This window comes from Dunckerocampus dactyliophorus, chromosome 6 (assembly GCF_027744805.1).
Source record: "Dunckerocampus dactyliophorus isolate RoL2022-P2 chromosome 6, RoL_Ddac_1.1, whole genome shotgun sequence".
NCBI lineage: Eukaryota > Metazoa > Chordata > Actinopteri > Syngnathiformes > Syngnathidae > Dunckerocampus > Dunckerocampus dactyliophorus.
Window position 1 is genome coordinate 19,935,895 of NC_072824.1, and position 18,742 is coordinate 19,954,636.

Sequence of the window (18,742 nt, forward strand, 5' to 3'; positions counted from 1 at the left end):
TTTTGCCCTGCAGTTGTGCTGAAGGCTCGTTAGCCTTTGACCACTGGGTGTCATCCAAGCAATAAAAATACCAGAGAAACACAAGGCAAGGCTCCATGCTGCATTACTCAACACTAGGCCTCGGACCTTGGTTGTGTAAGAACTTAGGAATGATATTTTTCAAGAGCAGGACCTTTAGGGCAAAAAAAAAACCCCACAAGCTTTAACGGGAGAAATTACGCATTAGTGAACATGTAAAGTAAGCAAGGAAGCATACAGTATGAACATGGTTGTGTTTTTGGACCATTAGGTTCGACCCCCTCCTTTCCCCTGCACAAATGTATGGAGGCACTGCGGCACATTGCGCACACTTGCGGACTGCGTGGCTTTGCTTTCAAAACGAGAGCGGAAGACAGGAAGAGGGGAAAGACTCCACCAAGAGGGAGGGGAGGTCGGCTTCCTTTTCCTCTCAACACACGCAGCTAGAACACACCGGGAGACAGAGCACACTCTTGACCGAGGCAGGAGCAGAGGAAGAAAACCCGCGTCCATCGTCAGGCGTTCTTCCGTGTGTGTTTGGGGGACACACTTGCGGACTAACATGTGGGGAAGACAGAGCTCCTGACCGGCTCCACTTGGCGTGAATCTCCGCTTGCTATTGAGGAAAACAGAGGCGACATGTTGAGGGTTTTTTTCGTCTTGAGGTTGCGGTAGGATGTTGTGGCTCGAAAACAAGCGGCCATCACAGTAGAAACGAAAAAAGCATATTCCTTAAGGACATTTGGGCGGTCGGCAGCCATTTATCGTCAACGGTGCCTATTTAATTGGTTTGTTATGGTGAGGAATAGCATAGGCCGCTTTCAGAGGCACCGTAAATAGCAAGAAGGGGACGTATTTGATCATTTTACCCATACAAAGTCACATGTATATTGTTGGGGAGTCGCATTAGTCCATAGTGTTGGAAAGGGGCTCACACAAAGGCCTGGGTTATTTTAACCGCACTTACTCCAAGCATAAAGCCTAGAAGCAAGCAAGGCCCCCTCCGGTTAGCTTAAAGAAGAAGAAATAAGACCGGTTTTTTAAATGTTAATGTCGACCGACGTTGCATCCATCATGCTGCCCGTGTCCCGCGGACTCATGGAGCGGGATAGAGAGCTGGACACCCTGGTCGGGGTGCACCCAAACGCGGGGGGCGCTCCTGCAACTGTCCGGGGAATGAAGCGAGGAGACCCGGAGCCTGATGGGCAGACGGCGGTGGCGCTGGTCGAATCTGTCGGAGCTGAGTGCAAACGTCCTCGCATGGACGGCTCGGGAACTATCGGCGAGGTTGGACAGGTAAGGGATGTACACCAAAATGATGTAAACAAAAATGTTGCTTTTTGTTTGTGATGAATATATTAGCTCCCACAAGTATGCTGGGAACGCCTCAAAATACACATTTGGGATATTGCAAAGGTTCAGGTGGTAGTCCCAGCTCAGAACCCTTTTTGCCACTGCTGTATAAACCAAATCCAGCTGTCCTTTTCCATTAAATTGGTTTCCAATTAGCATTGCTTTATAATATTGCAAGGGAATGTAAACAGTCTCAACGTAATTCAACAAAAAGAATCCATTTGGCATGGACATGTATGTAACATCTGTATCTGCATGTCAAATGTTTGCTTGTGTGATCTTTGAGGGGGAGGAGCGCTTGAGGGTTGGTATTTGAGTTACACAAAAAGGAGGAGGGGGTCACTCCAGTACCCTTGATTCTCCTAAACATGCTTTGACCAACACTATTGCTACACTGTTGCTCATCAGTTAAATGTCATTGACCTATTTTTTCTAATGTCATGTTTTGGTGGCTTTGTATTCTCAAATGCTGAAATATGCATTTGATAGAGAAGTGCAGTAGAGGGAGAGGATGCTCTGCACATCATTATGGTATATTATGTATGTTGAAGTGGCCTGTGTGAAGAGAGAGCTATTTCCCTGCCATTGGAGGCAGCTGTAATAGAGGTGAAGTGGTCTGTTTGGAAAACTAAATGGTTGGTGTTCTATGCAGTCATGCTGCCAGTGAGTGCTGACAGCTAGTTTTAAATGCACTTAAAGGAGATGTGTGTGGGATAGAAGAGAAGCACAGATCAATAGCTGCAGCCTCTAAAATGTATTGAACGTGAGCTTGTTGGACAGTGCAGAAATGAAAGAGGGGGAGTGGGCCATCGCTCTCTCTCTCTCTCTCTCTCTCTCTCTCTCTCTCTCTCTCTCTCTCTCTCTCTCTCTCTCTCTCTCTCTCTCTCTCTCTCTCTCTCTCTCTGTCGGTGCAGGAAGAGATTTTCCCTATCACTGGCAGTAAAGAGGCTTTGTTTGCGGGTAATGGGATCAAGCCTCATACTGAAGGGGGCATTATAAACACTGATCCCTGATATCCTTATCTAAGGCAGAGCATTAGTACTATACTATGTAAAATTGAAAAATTGCTTCTTCAAAAGTCATACGAGTTGGCAGTTTGTAGAGTTGAAGTTTAAAAGGATCGTCAAATGGACATGTACAGTTTTCCACTGCTTTCATTGGCCCCCATCAGTGTGTGTTCATGTGTATTTCCCATTGGAAATAGAAATAATCTGTTCCAAGGTGAAAACGTCACCAACGTAAAGCCTTTATTCATTGTACAGTCGATATTAAACAACATTTTAACATTATTAACTAGGGGTGTAATTGTACGCCATAATCATGGTTTGGCCCGCATCTCAGTTTGGTTAATTTTTGGTACAGTGACGGAACAATGTAAAACATAAAACTGCTTAGCTTCTGTGTAAACAGCGTAACTGATTTGCTAGCAGGTAATTTTCCTATAAATAAAATTCTCAAATGGAAATATACTGTGGACATAGCCTACAAAAAAAAAAAAAAAAACAATGTGGGGGGTTACTTTGCTACATTTTCTGAATTAAATATGCTTAAACGTATCTAATGTTGAGCAAAACATTGACATCTTGGTTTTGTGTTATCAGTGACAAAGCAAATTTGTGCAATAACTAATATATAATTAAAAATGACATTGTTTTACTTTTAGAATATACAGAGGCCCGATAATAAACAATGTGCGGGCTGAAATGGCCCCCGGACTGCATTTTGGACACCCTTACGGTGTGTTTTTAGAAAAGTGCAACGATGCAGACAAGTGCAACTGTTACCGTTTTAACTATCTGAATTATTCTATTTTTAGTCAATTAAAGTTCTGTATTGGCTGAAGTGCAGTATTACTTGTAGCACCTTTCCCGCCCGATCTTTACTGAACAATGACGGAACACCGCTTTCTTCTTGTCTTTGTCCATTTACCGGGAAAAGGCAAAGTGAAGGAAATGAAGGCTAACGGTGGAAGAGTGTCTCCAGTGTCTTGTTTCTGTTTGGCGAAGCAGTTGTACTTCCTGTCCCTTTTGCTTTAATGTGTACTGTGTTGGAAATGGGTATTCTTCTGTACCGAACCAAATCTAATTGCGAATACATGTGTCACAACCCTATTATTAAAAAAAAAAAAAAAAAAAAAAGCGAACTGATGTTAATTGTTGAATTTAAACTAAACTGTGTTTGTCTAAATTAAGTAAAAGTCACTCTTACTCTTAACTGCTAATAACAAGAAGTCTCAACGCATCCCACACAGAAGTCACTTTATTTCGCTTTGGAATAGTGTGAATTTTGCTTTTATTTACTCCATAGTCTAGTTTTGTTTTACAACTTTTATACTATTTGCTGTTATATGTGTTTTTACTATATAGAGAAGGCCGTACATACAATATGTAAGACATGACTAACTGTGTTCTGTTCTGTGGCAACTTTGACACCTTTCTCCTCCTTTCGTCCTGTTGCTAGCTTCCTAGCTTCCAAAATGTGTCTATACCATACTTGTAAAGGTGCAGTCTTCAGTGAAATGAACACGACGGGTGGTCCATATCACATACAAAGAAATTAACACTTGCTTCGTTCTCCTCACATCCATAGCTCTACCCAGCGCTGCTCACAGCATGTGTCCGCTTACAAAGCACCTCGCCCGGCCATGGCAGGTGGCTTACGCCGCTGCATAATCTGGTTCTCCTGGACTCCACAGCTCCACCTGGGGCTGCTTACAAAGCACCGTCCTCTGCCACGGCGGGTAGCTCACTCCGCACTATACTGTGTGGTTCTCCTGACATCCACAGCTGCGCTTGAGGCTGCTCACAACATGTGTCCGCTTACAACAATGCACTTGCCTCGGCAGCCACGGCGGGTAGCAATTGTCCTTGCTTCATTCATTGTATTGTAAATCTTTGCCTTTTGGGGGGAAAAAACCCCCCAAAAAACTTACGGCAACATGTTTTGAACGAAGTCTGCTAAGATGAGAGCCGTCCCTACGCCGACGTCACTTCCAGAAGCAACAGAAAAATCCCCTCTTGCTAATTTGTGGAAGTTAGTTAAGTGCAGTATTTTTGTGTAGCCTTCCTTACTAACAGACACACTGCAATTAAAAGAACAGTGAAACCAATCCTGGATAAGTGCGCATACGAGACTTCCTTAAATAAACCCCGCTTGTTGATCACAGGGTCATGATTCACCATGGCAACGAGAGCGGCGTACATTCCCCCAATGGAAGAGGAAATCCTCAATGACGCAAAAAAGCAAATAAAATGGAAAGGCAACACTGCCACAGTCATAAAACAAAGATAGACAGCGTGGCAAAGTATTGCAGAGACCATCTGCAATACTTTGTGTCTAAGTAGTGCACAAAGACACACTCACTGCTCCGCTGAAACCATCATAATTACAATCTAAATAATTAGTTAATGTTATGTTTGTTGCTTGTTTAACAAATCAAGAACAGCAGTGTACAGTAATACCTATGAATTCTTTGCTTTATTAGCATACCACCTTTACTCGCTCGTAGCTTCAACAGCGTGTATACTTCCGGTTTCCCCTCGAGTGCTGAAGCTTCTGGGTACTATAGTACACATCCACAACCAACACAATTAACATCTCCGAAAATGTAATCGCACTGTGATTATGAATCCATTGAAATTGTAGGTACAGATGTGAGTGAAATTGTGCAAATATAACTATCAGACTGTATAACTCTTTTATCTTGTAGGTGTGTATTCATATTTATATGAGATGTGTATTTTATATAAATAGTATGTGTAAATGATATAATAACCGAATGATTGCAACATCATCTAAATCCCTTTATGTTCAATGATAGAAATGAATGATGACAATTTTTGAAATAATGACAGTGGGTGTAGTTGATAACAACAACATAACAATATTTAGTGGGCAGTGGATTAATCATTGGTTTCCATTTATGGTGACTACTGATTGCGGTAAGGGATGAGATGAAATAGATCATGGACCTTAGCCTGGTTTGGAGCAGGCTAACTCCACAGACTAAATCTCCATGGTAACTTATGTCACAACATATTTCACTTTCCACTAGCCCACTTTTGTGCAACTGGATCTCGGATAAATTGTGCCAGGATAACCAAGTTATCACGGATTAATCCCTTTTCCTAGTTATGTGCAATAGGCCCCTGTGCTGATATTGGATCGATATCGGCCGATATTCAAGGATGAAATATCGGAATTGGATCGGAAGTAGGGTTGGGCATCGAGTCGCAAGCATCAATGGGAACTAACATTCAGATTCCCTTGGGATCGTTGAAATGTTTTTATTTCAATGACAACTTCACCAACCGAAGAAGAAACTGCTAAAACGTTTAACTTAATAAAAAAGAGAGGTCGGCTCAGTGCAACATTTGCAACACTAATATCATGCAATGGACGGTGCACTATCACCATCATTAATGTTCTGCATGGTGTAGAAATAATGAATACCTCGTCTTTGATGTGCTACGTCGGACTTCCTCTAAGCAGTCAGAATCAGGGAAGTCAATAAATGAATGTCTGTCGCATGCCAGTGTAACTGAGGGTTTCAGGATGCTAGCGTGGCAGTTGTGGAAGTTCGGTGTAAATAAAGGACGGGAGCTACGGCTAGGCAAGTTTATCATTTGCACAGTCCGTCTCATATAGCAACAGTCAAGGGACCTTATCAACTCACACAACACCCTTTCGGCCTTCAAAATAAGAGCACTTTGGGCTCTATCCTTCTCACTTGTATTACCAAAATAAGGGTGTCATAAATAGCTTATATCAACATTGAGGCAGCAAACAAAGTGTACTATTCAAAAGTGAACATCTTTTGTGAAAGTGTACTCCTGTGGAAAGAAACTTTATAACATGTATATTCAAGTTGAATGTTTGGATATTTATATGCTGGTTGAAAATAGCCCTGTAAAAAAATCGTAGTAAAGTTGATAAAAAGTTTGTACCATTAAACAGTTAATTGAGAAGTTCAGACATTTCATTGAAAAATAACTCTGGTAAGTGCTCTCATTTTTTTATGATCCTGTCTTTTAAAAGCATTGGAATCCACAATCGTTAGGAACCAGAATCAAAGCGAGGAATCGGAACAGAAATCGTTCAAATTCAAATGATGCCCAAGCCTGATCGGAAGTGAGAAAGTTGTATCTGGACACCCCTAGTTTAAAGCAGAACAACACAATGGGGAGGCGAAGAATAATAATGATAATGATAATTGTTAAAAAGTTTGAATGCAAAATGTGAATGTAAGCATATGGTGTGTGTGTGCACATGTTTGGACAAAATCGTGCCAAAGTCTCACAATCTTAATTCTAAGCAAAAAATTGGGATTCACATGGCAGAATCATGCAGGCCTTCTTTTGCAGTTGAAGCAGTTAAAGACGGAGGAGTAGCAATAATGTGCGCTTCTGTAAACCTAAACATATAGGAAATCAGTAAGTGGAAAATACCCAAGCACACGATGATTCTTTCTCTCCCTCGCTTTATTGGCAGCATCGAGTCAGGAGTTGAACTTTGACCCGTTGTGAAGCCAAGACAATGGGATGTGGTTACAGTAAAGAGCTATCTACAGTATTTTGCCCTCTGCAATAATGGGAACATTCCCCATTCCTGTTGGGCTCATTAGTTGTAGAGGGCTGATGTCATTGTGCTTGCATGGGTGGCGATGCTACATCGATTCAGCAATACATTCATAAATTAACAGAACTCCTCAGCTAAGCAGGACAGGTGAAAAGCATTCGGTTGTTGTTGATTATCCTTCTTCAGTCCGTTTTGTTATAGCATATCAGGAAATAGTTTCCATATCCTTATGGATACTTATAACACCAAGCTGCATCTCCCCATGTTTGCTACCAGCCAATGCTGAGATGAGGTTGTCTGTTTCAATATCCATCCAGCGTGTTGCTGAGCATCCCATGTTTTGTTGTCACTCTGTGTAGGAATTGAGGGGCTGTCTCTCTCTCCCTCTGTCGCTCTCTAGCCTAATAAAGTTTCTCCTGGGTTGACAACTCTGAGGGCAAATGACTTGACTGGAACATCAGTGTACATGGCTCACCCCATAGTCTCATTTAGCCAATGCAATAGCGTGAAATCAACGGCAAGAAAAAATAGTCATGCTATGAGACAGTTTTTAGGCCACGACTTAGCTGAGACTGAATCAGCAGCCTGAGCCTGGTTTTCCCAAGGATTTTTTGAAGCTGTTGTGGTGGGCTGCATGGGACGGCGGACTGCCGCCGATGTGTCATGCTGCTGCTGCATCTGCAATTAAAAAAACAAAAAAAAAAGACAAATAGCAATTTTTTAATGACTTATTTATTATTTCACTTTTTTCAAAAACTAGCCGAACATAGAGAACACTAGAGGACATTGCAAACCTGTTAATTTTATGGCAAAGTTGCTGAAAGCACTTTAAATAGCACTTTATTTACAAAGCACATCTCCGCTCAGTGTGCTCATTTATCATTAAATACAGGTGTCATGTTTGAATAGAACACACACAAAAAAAAATACTAAGAGGTGAAGCAAATATTCTTTGGAGAACTACTCAACATCAGCTGGTGAGCTACTGCTAGTTTACGTGCTACCTGTTGGAGACCCCTGTGATAGCGTTACTGTCTAAAACTGTACACACTACGTGTTTCAGGTGCACTTTGACACACAACTAGTGTTTTGAAGACAAGCCATAAATATTCTGATAACAAGAGAGCAAGATTGTTAAGTGACACTTTAAAAAAGCAAGTTGTGATGATAATAGATGATTGATGTATACCGTGAAGTTGTAGCTCCGAGCTAGCTAGATGCGGCCAATGCCAGAAAGTGGAATGATATTGAAATGTGAGCGATCACGCACGCTGGCATAGATAGGCTTGCATGTGTGCACATGTGTGCATACAAAACACAACGTTCCCATGTGTTTACAAAAGTAAACATGCCTCGATTTGTGGCAATTTTAAGGATTTTGTGCAACCAGTGTCAACATTTGACCAAACAAATTATTTTGCGATGGAGATTAAGAAGGAAGAGGGCAAGAATTTTGGCTATGGCAGTTCTGCGACGTCTGTTCTGAGGAGTGTGCGTGTGACACACCTTCTCCTGTCTTGAGCCATCCCCCGATGGAAGGGAAGTAATGTCGTCCACTAATTCAGCCTCAAGGAAGCATATCCATTCATAGCTCTCGCTTGCAGTCTTGCGACACTTTTGTTCCGCCATTTAAAGTTAACCTGAACAATTTTTATTCTGTGATCGTTTTCCTTGTGGAGACTCGGCCTTGTTCAAGACAGTGGCTCCACATAGTGTTTAAACTAAGAAGTATGAAACAGTTACTCTAAGTACATTATGCGCGGGCTATTGTCAATTATATTTTTACGCTTTGATGCGGGCCAGTTAAAAATGGATGGTGGTCCACATTTGGCCCGCGGGCCGTAGCTTGAACACCCCTGTTGTACAGTGTCTTAACTTCTTGTTAGTGCTTATGGTTGTTTGCAGCTGATTTCTGTACATGTTTACATAGAATAAATTCTCTCTCTTTTTCTTTGTTTTTGCTAAACTCAAATTAGGGTATAACAGTAGTCCCAATACAGTGTATCAGTATCAGCCGTTTTACTTGAGTCATGTCCATTAATTCTAATGTTTTGGCAGAAGTATTTGTTTGCATATAAACAATTTTACTTTCAGCAGCTTCCAAAATCCACTTCAGATTCTTCCAACATCTTGAAAAAGTGTGTGTGTGTGTTTTCTGTGGAAAGTCAGAAGCATGTGAAATACATCGCAGGAAAATAAACATGAGGTGGCTGTTTGGAAGCTTAGCACATAAGTGCTTTGTGGATGGATTGGCTTTTTCTCTGTCGAATGTGTGGTGTGGCCAGCTTAGCAGTGATGTAGGATGACTGTCAGAACAGTGAATTATAGTTCTCAAAAGAGAGCAGCGTCCAGCAGTACCAAGATACCACCAGAAAGGATATAGGTCCAATTTAGACACTACACTCAACCACCTGAATCCTGAGTGACAGGATTGTATAATTTGTTGTATATTTTTAATGTGAGATTTTCAGGTCATATTAGCATCTACTCCAGTGGTGGGCAAACTACGGCCCGATGGCCACATGTGGCCCGCTAAGCGTTTGAATCCTCCCCTCCAGTTACTTCCAAAGTATTTAAACCTTTTAAGTATTTAAAACATACAAGCTGGTAACATGACTTGCAAGTAGTCAGAGTCAATCTGAGACAACCTTTTGATGGTTTAAGTAGCTTTTAAGTAGCTTTTCACTACCTTACCCATGGTGCCACTGTCTGCACTGTCTGGAAAGTAAAAAAAGAGGGACGTTCACATACTCTTTAATAGTCAGTGTTTTATCGTTTTACTTAGGTTTGGGGATAGTCCGTTTTTATGAAACCATCTTTTTAGTATAGTCAATTCGTCTGTGACTTCTTGATTAGCTCTTTTGTGCTTTCTCCAGAACAAAATGTAGCAGTATTGTTAGCTTAGAATACATCTAGTCAAAAAAAAAATGTACTCACTGAAACTGAGTTACTCTTGTGAGTGATAAAAATATCCACTTACTGTTTTTCTTTGTCTTTCTGTGTTAGACCACACATACATGCATAGTAAAGATGTTGTTTTAATGCTCGGAGTGTCCCTGAACGCATCTCTCTCTGGTCTAGTGACAATGAGGAAGTGTCTTTTATTATTATTTATTTTTGTGTTTCAGATACTGCTTTATCATGATCGTTAAACTTTCCATTTGGTGTTAAATTAATATGCAGACTTAAACCGTAGCCATGGTGAGTGGACAAAAAAAAGTGAAGTGACTCGGGATTACTAAAAAATGAATTAACCAATTAATTATGTTCAATAGTTCAAGTTAATTAAGATAAAAAGTTTTTTTTTCAGCCTGCAGGATTGTGACTTCAAGTGAAATATCTCAACAGGTACGCATCTGTAAAAAGTTTGAGAAGTTGTAAAAGAAGTTTGGAAAACTCAAGTGTTATGGTTTTTTTTTTTGTATTTATTATAGCATTTTCCCCTTAGAAAAACTCTGATATTTCATCTTATATTCAGAGTGTAGAGAGTTACAACATGCAAACCATTAGGTGCCGCCAAATAATGTCTCCCAAAGGTAGTCAGAGCTTTTCTTCCTGTAACTCTCGCACTCCAGTGACTGAAAGTTTGGAAAAATTATGAAACAGGAGGAGTGATGATGCAAATTTTAGGATAATGGTGATCAGTGAAGCAGAGACATCAAGTGTGTTTTTTATTACAATCTACATGATGATATTGAACATGTGGTTTTGTCTCCAAAAATATTTTACCAAACACAGGTTTTGAAAATGAGAAGTTGTCTCATATTAAGCATTGTCTTAAATTCGGGACATTACAGTAATATCCTTAAATATCTTAGCTCCACTAATAGTAAACACACAATATACATCATATAGTATACAGTAGTATGTACAGTGCTGCACTGCTTTGCATTAGCATGACTGCATTAAATACAATGTTGCTTTCTTTTCTACAGTATGTCCTGTTATTGACAGTGACTGTGATACACACTATCTCTATCTTCTTCTCTTCATTCCTCCAGGAAATCAAGCACATGACTCCACTCATGTATGAGTCATTGTCTTTTCTCCATCTATTTCCTGCTGTATTTCCATCTTGGGTTGTCTGTGGATGTCTCGTCTTATTTTTGATCTTCTGTTGCTTTTGCTTTGGTTTATGCTTTATTCATGTTATTCAACCCTCTAAAAAGTGATTCATTATTCAGAGCTTCTACCTTCCAAAGCTATATCACTAAGTATGTTTTTGGCTGTAAGATTATCTTGCTGTTTTTTTTCACTCGCAAAACGCTTCCTGTTCCACCAGTTGAAGCCCCTGCATTGGGAAAGTCATGCTCACTTTTAGTGAAATGGCCCCCCAGGGGCTCAGAATGAGATGGCTACAGTACTAATCAGCCCAACTCGAGCTTCGATGCGCACAGAGCAAAGTGTTTTCCCCAGGGGCAAAACAGGCGAAGGGACATTGGTTCCTGAAGGAAAGATGAGAGAGATGAGGGAGAACGATATAAAGAAAATCTGTTTTTACTTCAAAGTGTTGTCATAATGCCTGCCTATCTAATGGACTACATTAACATAAAAGTCAGAAATTCTGTTGATGGTGAATAGATGACTTCCTAATGTTTTAGGGAGAATTGATTGAATCCCATCCAATATTCCCCTCTACGTAAACAATTTCCAGGTTGAATGTCTGTACACTGGCAATGGGAATCAAAAACCCTTCCAAACAATCCATAGGTGTTGCTTCCCCACCACTGATTCCTCTCATGGATGCAGGCATGTTCCTAGGTGCCAAAGGAGCAGGATGCTCTTAGAATGTAAGAGCATGTATGTAGAATGTAAATATCCTATGTTAGGGTAGACTATCATTAGTGCCACATGGTTAGACTCAGCAGAAAAGTGATCCCCAATCAATTGGGGAATCAATAAAGAATCTGACCTGTAAGCAAAATCAATAATTGTAGTGGTGCATAGTCAGTCAGCTCTGTATAATGATGTGTATATATATTGCCATGTTTCTCATATATTCAGTTGTAGCGAACACACCACAAATTAATTTTAACCAACACGGATTGGATTGGCTCTACCTATTAAGAATTGTCCATGTTTATGCACGTTATTTGGAAACCTTTTACTTTGGAAGTGTCACTTCTGCTTCCTCTAGGTGTGAGTGGTAGCGCGTGCGTTGCAATTGGTAATGCTATTTTCTCAGCTGCTTTCTATGATCAATCGGTGCAGAAGTCATTGCCGATGCAAGGTTTCTAACGCTTTTAGAAATATATTTTAAGCATTAATGGGTTCTCTTATGTGTGTGATGTTTTATTGATGTTCTGATATCTTTAGTCGGAATGACAGGATAGGTGAAAAAGAAGCCATTTACAGTATGTCAAACTAAAAAGGCCCTTCCTAAACAAAGGAGGAGGTTTGTGCCATCACCTGTCGTCGGCTTGCAACAGTGGCCTGATATCTCTCCCCCAAAAATTCTCATTCAACGGAAAGAGCGGCCACTAACCAGCATAGACCAGTAACCAGCATGACCAGCATATGTTGTGTTTTCGTGCTGGTGCTGGTGATCAGCATGGTCCACCAGCATAGACCAGCAATGTCCACCAGCTAAACCAGCATAGACCAGCACTGACCAGCATAGACCAGCATAATTTCCATGCTGGTCTACGCTGTTTTTTTCAGCAGGGAGGCCGGCTGGGCCACAATAACAACATCCTTATTGTGACCACTCCCAGGAGACGCACCCACCAGAGACATAAACAGGGAAACTCCACACCTAAAATTTTAGAACTACTGAAGCCTTTTGGACAAAAGTTGAAATGTCTTCAACAAACAAGAGTCCCGTTGCCGTGATTCAGACTTTGCTGATCAAAGGGCCTGAAAGTATCATTTCACACCAATGGACTACAGTGCCTACAGTATTTATGATTTAAGAGACATTTGACATCTTTTTTGGAAATCCATGCCTCATTCGTCATTCATTGTAAGCAGACAATCAGTGCTGCTGGGTGGAAAAATTTATAAGATTGAATACAAATTTCACCATTTTCAAGCATTGTTGAAGCCTAAAAATGCACCACAAAGTAAAAATTCGACAGTCATCCATTGTTAATCGCGAATAATTCCAGACCCGACTGCGATAAGTGAATTTCCCCAAAGTAAAATTCAATATTAACTGAAATATTTTCGTAGTTAAGCATAGAAAACCTGTTTCTGACTTTCTAAATACATTTTTTTTACCATTATTAGAGCCCTGTAGACATTAAATAACACCTTATAGTCACCTTAACACTCCTATTATTCTATGTTTACACCACATTGCTAATGCACATGACACAGATCACTGCAGGGACACAAGACGGCTGCCGCTTTAAGTATTAGCATGCTACCGAGCTAACAAGTTAGCCTCCAATGTATTTATTCTAATCTTAAGAACGGGTTTCAAATGGAGTGGGGAAGAAAGACAAAGTAAGAAGCCAAAAACATTCCACGTCCATACGGAATGGGAGGAGAACTGCTATGTCATTACTGTTGCCTAGGAATACTACAGAATGCTACATATGATTTGTCTTTCAATATTTTCTGACTGATAATAGGCCATAGTCAACCCACGAAATAGCAACCATTAAGTAATTAATTTGCAATAAGTGAGGGAGCAGGATGGATGTTTCAACCAGTGGCGAGAGGTGACTGTGAATGCTAAAAAGGTGTAACTGATTACAGTTTCTTGATCAACTATGAAAACAAATATTTAAATGGTCAATTAGAGAAACCATCTGAATGGCCTGACCTCCTGTTTCCATGCCAGTGTTGTATTGTGCATAATAATGCTACCTGAAGGAGTTGTGCCATAGCGTGGCTATAGCTACACTTCCCGTAGCTGACAGGTTGTGCTTCTTTTGACGGCAAACAGCGCCTCTGGTAGGAGTGTATTGCATATTGCTAGTCACGCATGCTAAAGATTTTTATTTTTGAATATGTCCATGAAATTCTCCCATTAATTGAATGCAAACATCCTGCCTGTAAATGAAGAAAATTCAGATTGAAATACAGTATGAAAAACTGTAGACAAGAACTTTCATACAAACGCATGATATGAGTCCTTTTTTTGATCTCATTTTAAAACACATGCTCTCGTTTCTTTTAGAACAATGACCCACTGACCCTTGGTTACCATGGATACCCATCTCACAGTCAGGTAAGGAAACAATTACGCCCACACATGCCAATAAAAATCAATATTTTCTTACATACGACACCTTTTTTTCTTTTTTTTTTAAATAAAATTGTCACCAGATACATGCAGCATGAGACTTGAATGAAGCACTCCAAACCATAATGATGTAATATGTCACATCTTTCATTGTAATTAACCAACACAAATACATTGCCCTTTGCTGCTCTCTCTTTTTGTATCTTTATTTGGTGCCTTTTAGGATATATATATATATATACATATATATGTATGTATGTGTGTATGTATGTATTTTTTTTTTAATTCTACAAGAGCTATATGAAATACAGTATGTTCTATAAAGTATTGGAATTCCTCTGTGTGCGTACATGTGTTAAAGCTGCCGTCTGTTTACTCGTGTTCCTATTAGCCTTCTGACTATGTTATTAGACTGCTCAGTTGATATGGTTAATCCCTCGATCATCCACTCATCCTCTGATGCTCTACCCATAATCCCCTTCCTCTTGCTCTGCGATGCTCACAACCTCTGGCTGCATTTCATCCTCATCTTAAGCCTTTACCCCAAACCTTAGCATTTGTTTGATTTAAAAAAAAAAAAAATTGTCACATGGCTGGGAACCAATTAGCCATTTTTCATTTTTGCTTGGGAGTGATCACATGATACAGCAATGAACTGTTTCCTAATGATGATCTTCGAATGAGAATAACCATGAAGACAATACTGCACTACTTATCTGAATTAAAAGCCAACAATGGGACACCCCACCAAAACTCCAAATTGGAGAATACCTTGCAACATCTGCAATTTTTTAAAACTTGTATATCGTAAATGCTCCAGCTAATGTGTCTATATACAGTGGTCTTGCAAAACAGATAAGGGTCTCTAATTCATATCTGGTCAAAAACATTGATATTTTCAGCTGTGGCTGTAGGCAACCTAGTTTTTCCATAAGATGATGGTAGCAGTAGTCTACAACCAGAAGCGTTATCCACTTCTGCATGTACTTTAGAAGGTTGGTTGCACTACTCAGTTGTTGGTGTGAAACTCAAGCATGTTACTCTTTCGTTGTACTGTTGCTTACAATGAACTCTTCAGCGGGTAATGTTGACTAAGCTTCTTACTGCTAATAGAGCATTGCTGCTGCGTTGTGCAATATACTTGTTAATAAATGACAGTGTGGTCAAAGAGAGCTACATTTTTCTTTCCGCACATTAATTGTACGACAGAACTAGGTTAAGTGCCCGTGAATGTGCTTCTGTATAAGCTACACAGTGATATGTTGGTGCACTGTATATTGTACATGCTTGACACAGCTATTACAGTATTTGCAGGTTTGTAAAACTGTACACAAAAATAAAAACGTCCCAGTTCTACATTATTGTTGAAGCCAGCCATTCATATTCCTTGAGGGATTGTGAACTGTCAGCTAGCCATTGATGTGGACAAAAGATGGGAAGGATGAGAAGGATGCCGTGCAGAAGATGTTCCCACAATGCAGAGGTGCTAAACTGTCAACAGCAGCATGAAGGTGATGTGATCAAAGGCTCCCGAAAGGAAGCGCCTGGAGGAGCAGCAGAAGCTCAATGTGTGAAAAGAGAGAGACGAGTTCTGCCTGCTTGGTGAACTGAGTGATGCTTTTAAGTTCTCCATTACATCCGTGTGCTGTCAACAGCTTTATTTAAGCATGATGGGTTGCTTAGGTGCATACAAGCTCTGATAAATTAATTTACTGCTCAGCACCACTGCAAGCTACAACCGTAATAATGAACATATGATCAACTTTGTAAAGGCAGAATTTTGAATATACTGTAGCTCTTGTATCGTTTTTTTTTAGATTGTGCATGTGTGGTGAACATGAACAGGGAGTGTTGCCAGGGAGTTGGGATTTGTTGGAAATTGTGCTTATATGTTTTGGAAATAGAGTAGAGGATGCTCTGTGTGTTTTTACCAACAATTAAGGTGAAAGTGTGACTTTGGTGTTTTGTCAGTGGCACGTGTGTTGTGTAAATGCCCTCATCATCGTAGGCGTCATGCAGGACATCTGCCCAACAATTTGTGACCGTTCTGACATTTGTGCATGAGACCAAAAGCCAATATATCCCAGAGACAATGAATATGTGCTTGTTCATTGCATCTGTTTGGATGTAATGTACGAGACCTTGGGCCATCTAGCCTTCAGAAGATTTTCTGGTGGTGTCTTTTTTTTCCACCCTTAATTTTGTCAGAATTCAAGATGGCTACAGCTCTGTCCACACGGAAACGCTCCTGGGATTTTGTTTTGCTGGGTTAAAAAAAATTTGCGTCCTCACTGTGACGGATTAGTAAATAGTTGCAACCAGATGGGAACAGGTCATTGGGTGAAAACGATGTAATACATATTGTGCACCTGGCCCCATAAACAGACATGTTGACAGAACCACGCGACACCAAAACTATAGGAGAAAGAATGCATGTGCATAGGCCTGTCATGATAATCAATAAATTGATTAATCAAACAATAAATCAAAACAAAGTCGATAATTTTGCTAGCCTTGATAAATTCATTTGTTTTCTAAATTGTATTTTGTCTTGTTTTGTTTAATTTATTATGTGGTTTATTTTATTTAAAAGCTTGTGCATTACAATGTTAAATACTTGCTTTTGATACAACTCGCATTATACCATATAATTGATGAAAAAGTGGTCTGAACATTTTTTGTCAATAATATCAATTATCAACAATAATTTGTAGGACAATTATCATCCAGCAAAATTTGTTATCGTGACAGGCCTACATGTGCATAAAGTCTATCGTCTTCTGCTTTCCGAGGCTTGTTTAGACTGACGACGAAATGGAATTACTTCTGCAAGTCATTTTGGAGCATAAAAAAAAAAATATCAGGAGAATGTCAACTGGGGTGAGTAATGCCAATTGTATTTGGTAAGTATTCACATATTTTTCCGGGTTGTCACTTATAGTCACATGACTGCGATGGGCAGTGATGTAAACACTGTAGAACACACACACACACACAACAATGGAGAAGCGACTGAGAGGTCTTATCTTTTTTGGTAGCAGCGATTTTGTGATGCAAACGTATTATTCTATTGAACGCATATTGTTTTGAGAAGCCAAACTTTTTACTTAAGTGAGCCCAGCAACAAACCGGAACTACGTTCCTCTCCTCTCATGGAGCCAGGTGGGGTTAAATCATTGTTAATACACTACACTGCTGATGGGGATGTCATACAACTTCATGTCAAAAAATCCAAACTATCCGTTTAAGCCTATGGCGGTAGGGTTTTTCCATATTTTGTTGTGCCTTTGCACAGTACTGTATAATACAGACTTCTTGATGGAGAGAAAACGAAGGGCTCTCCCAATGGTGCAATCAGTCCCAGTTAACTCACATGGAGACCAACGATAGAGTGAAGAATAGCTCGAGAGGAAAAGAGAAATCGGTCATTGCAGCTACAACAGTAAGCAGAGGGGAGGTGCAAGTGTGCAGGTGTGACAGTCAAGCGGGGGCGGGGTTGTTCTAGGGGTGTGTGGGTTGTCTCTGTGCGAGAGAGGCGGACTGGAGAGGAGACAGAAGAGATGAGCAGGCAAGGGCACAACAGCAAAACAGAAGGCTGGGCGTAGAGGGAAAAAAGGAGAGAGGGAAACACGAGTGAGTGGGAGAGAGAGTGACAGGGACAGGGGCTGGAGGAGGCAGGGAAGGGAAGGGGGGAGGCTGTCAGGGCAGACCCAGCGTGCGGGGGCAGAGAGGGAGATTTTGAATCTGTGAGACAGACAAGAAGAGAGCGAGCTGGTGAGGTGACACAGGCTCGGGAGAGGGAGAGCCAGCGAGGCAGCGTGACAAGAGGAAAGGAGTGAGAGAGGAGGAGGAGAGACGACAGTGTGGTGTTGCACAGAATACGATGATGGGACTCTACTATCCTTCCGTGTTGTCGGTGAGTGTTTATCCTCCTCTCTGCCTGTGCTGGGGTTATGCTTGATGACTCTCTTTGCAAAGGTTCTGCATTCTAGTACAGCCTACAGGACTGTCATCAAGCATGAAGTGTTGATTAATTACGGATGAGGACTCCACTTGACCCTTTTACCCCGCTGCTTCGCTCCTCTGCGTTTCATATGATGGCCGCGACGTAAAAACACAAAGTTGCCATTTCAAAAAATGTTGCAACGTTGATATGCTCATGTCGATGGATGGTAGCACTGTTGTGGCATCTGTTCTCCTGCCCAGAGCTAGAGGCGCACGCAATCTGAACATCAGAGCAGCTCCTGCCAGAAATTGTTCTGCCATGTATTATGTATGCTTAGAGGAATCTATGCGATCGGTGTGGTGCAGCTGGATGCTGCGGCTCTCCTCACTAATAAACTCTGCACATGGCTGCTGGGCTTTGAAAGCAGTAAAGCGGGAGAGAAGAGGGGGTAAGTAAAAGTGGTCTTTATTGCCCCTGCAGCTGTCTGTGTATATCACTCGGGCCTGTGAGCAAAAGGGACAGGTGTCCACAGAACAGTTGCTATCCCTTCCTGCACGTTTTTATCTGGTGCGCACGTCATGTAAAAAATAAATAAATAAATAAATAAAAAGTTGCACGTGTTCATATCATTTCATTTAACTCTCTGAGTCAGGCCC

The 18,742-nt window shown here is 40.8% G+C and overlaps 1 protein-coding gene across 6 annotated transcripts in view; it reads left to right on the forward strand.

The window, feature by feature from the left end:
* Positions 1–316: 316 nt before the first annotated feature.
* The window catches only part of LOC129182231 (RNA binding protein fox-1 homolog 2-like), a 48,034-nt gene continuing 29,608 nt past the window's right edge, over positions 317–18,742 (forward strand). For 2 of the 6 annotated variants that reach the window (XR_008570597.1, XM_054778062.1), the window contains exons 1-2: positions 319–1,314; positions 14,075–14,125. Coding sequence is in view for 3 of the 6 variants with exons in the window: in XM_054778062.1 (XP_054634037.1) it covers positions 1,063–1,314; positions 14,075–14,125 (303 nt within the window). In the remaining 3 variants the exon portion in view is untranslated. Of the gene's footprint in view, positions 1,315–14,074; positions 14,126–17,746; positions 18,057–18,742 lie in introns of those variants that run through there. The other 4 variants (XR_008570598.1, XM_054778063.1, XM_054778061.1 and 1 more) reach the window with 4 other exon arrangements.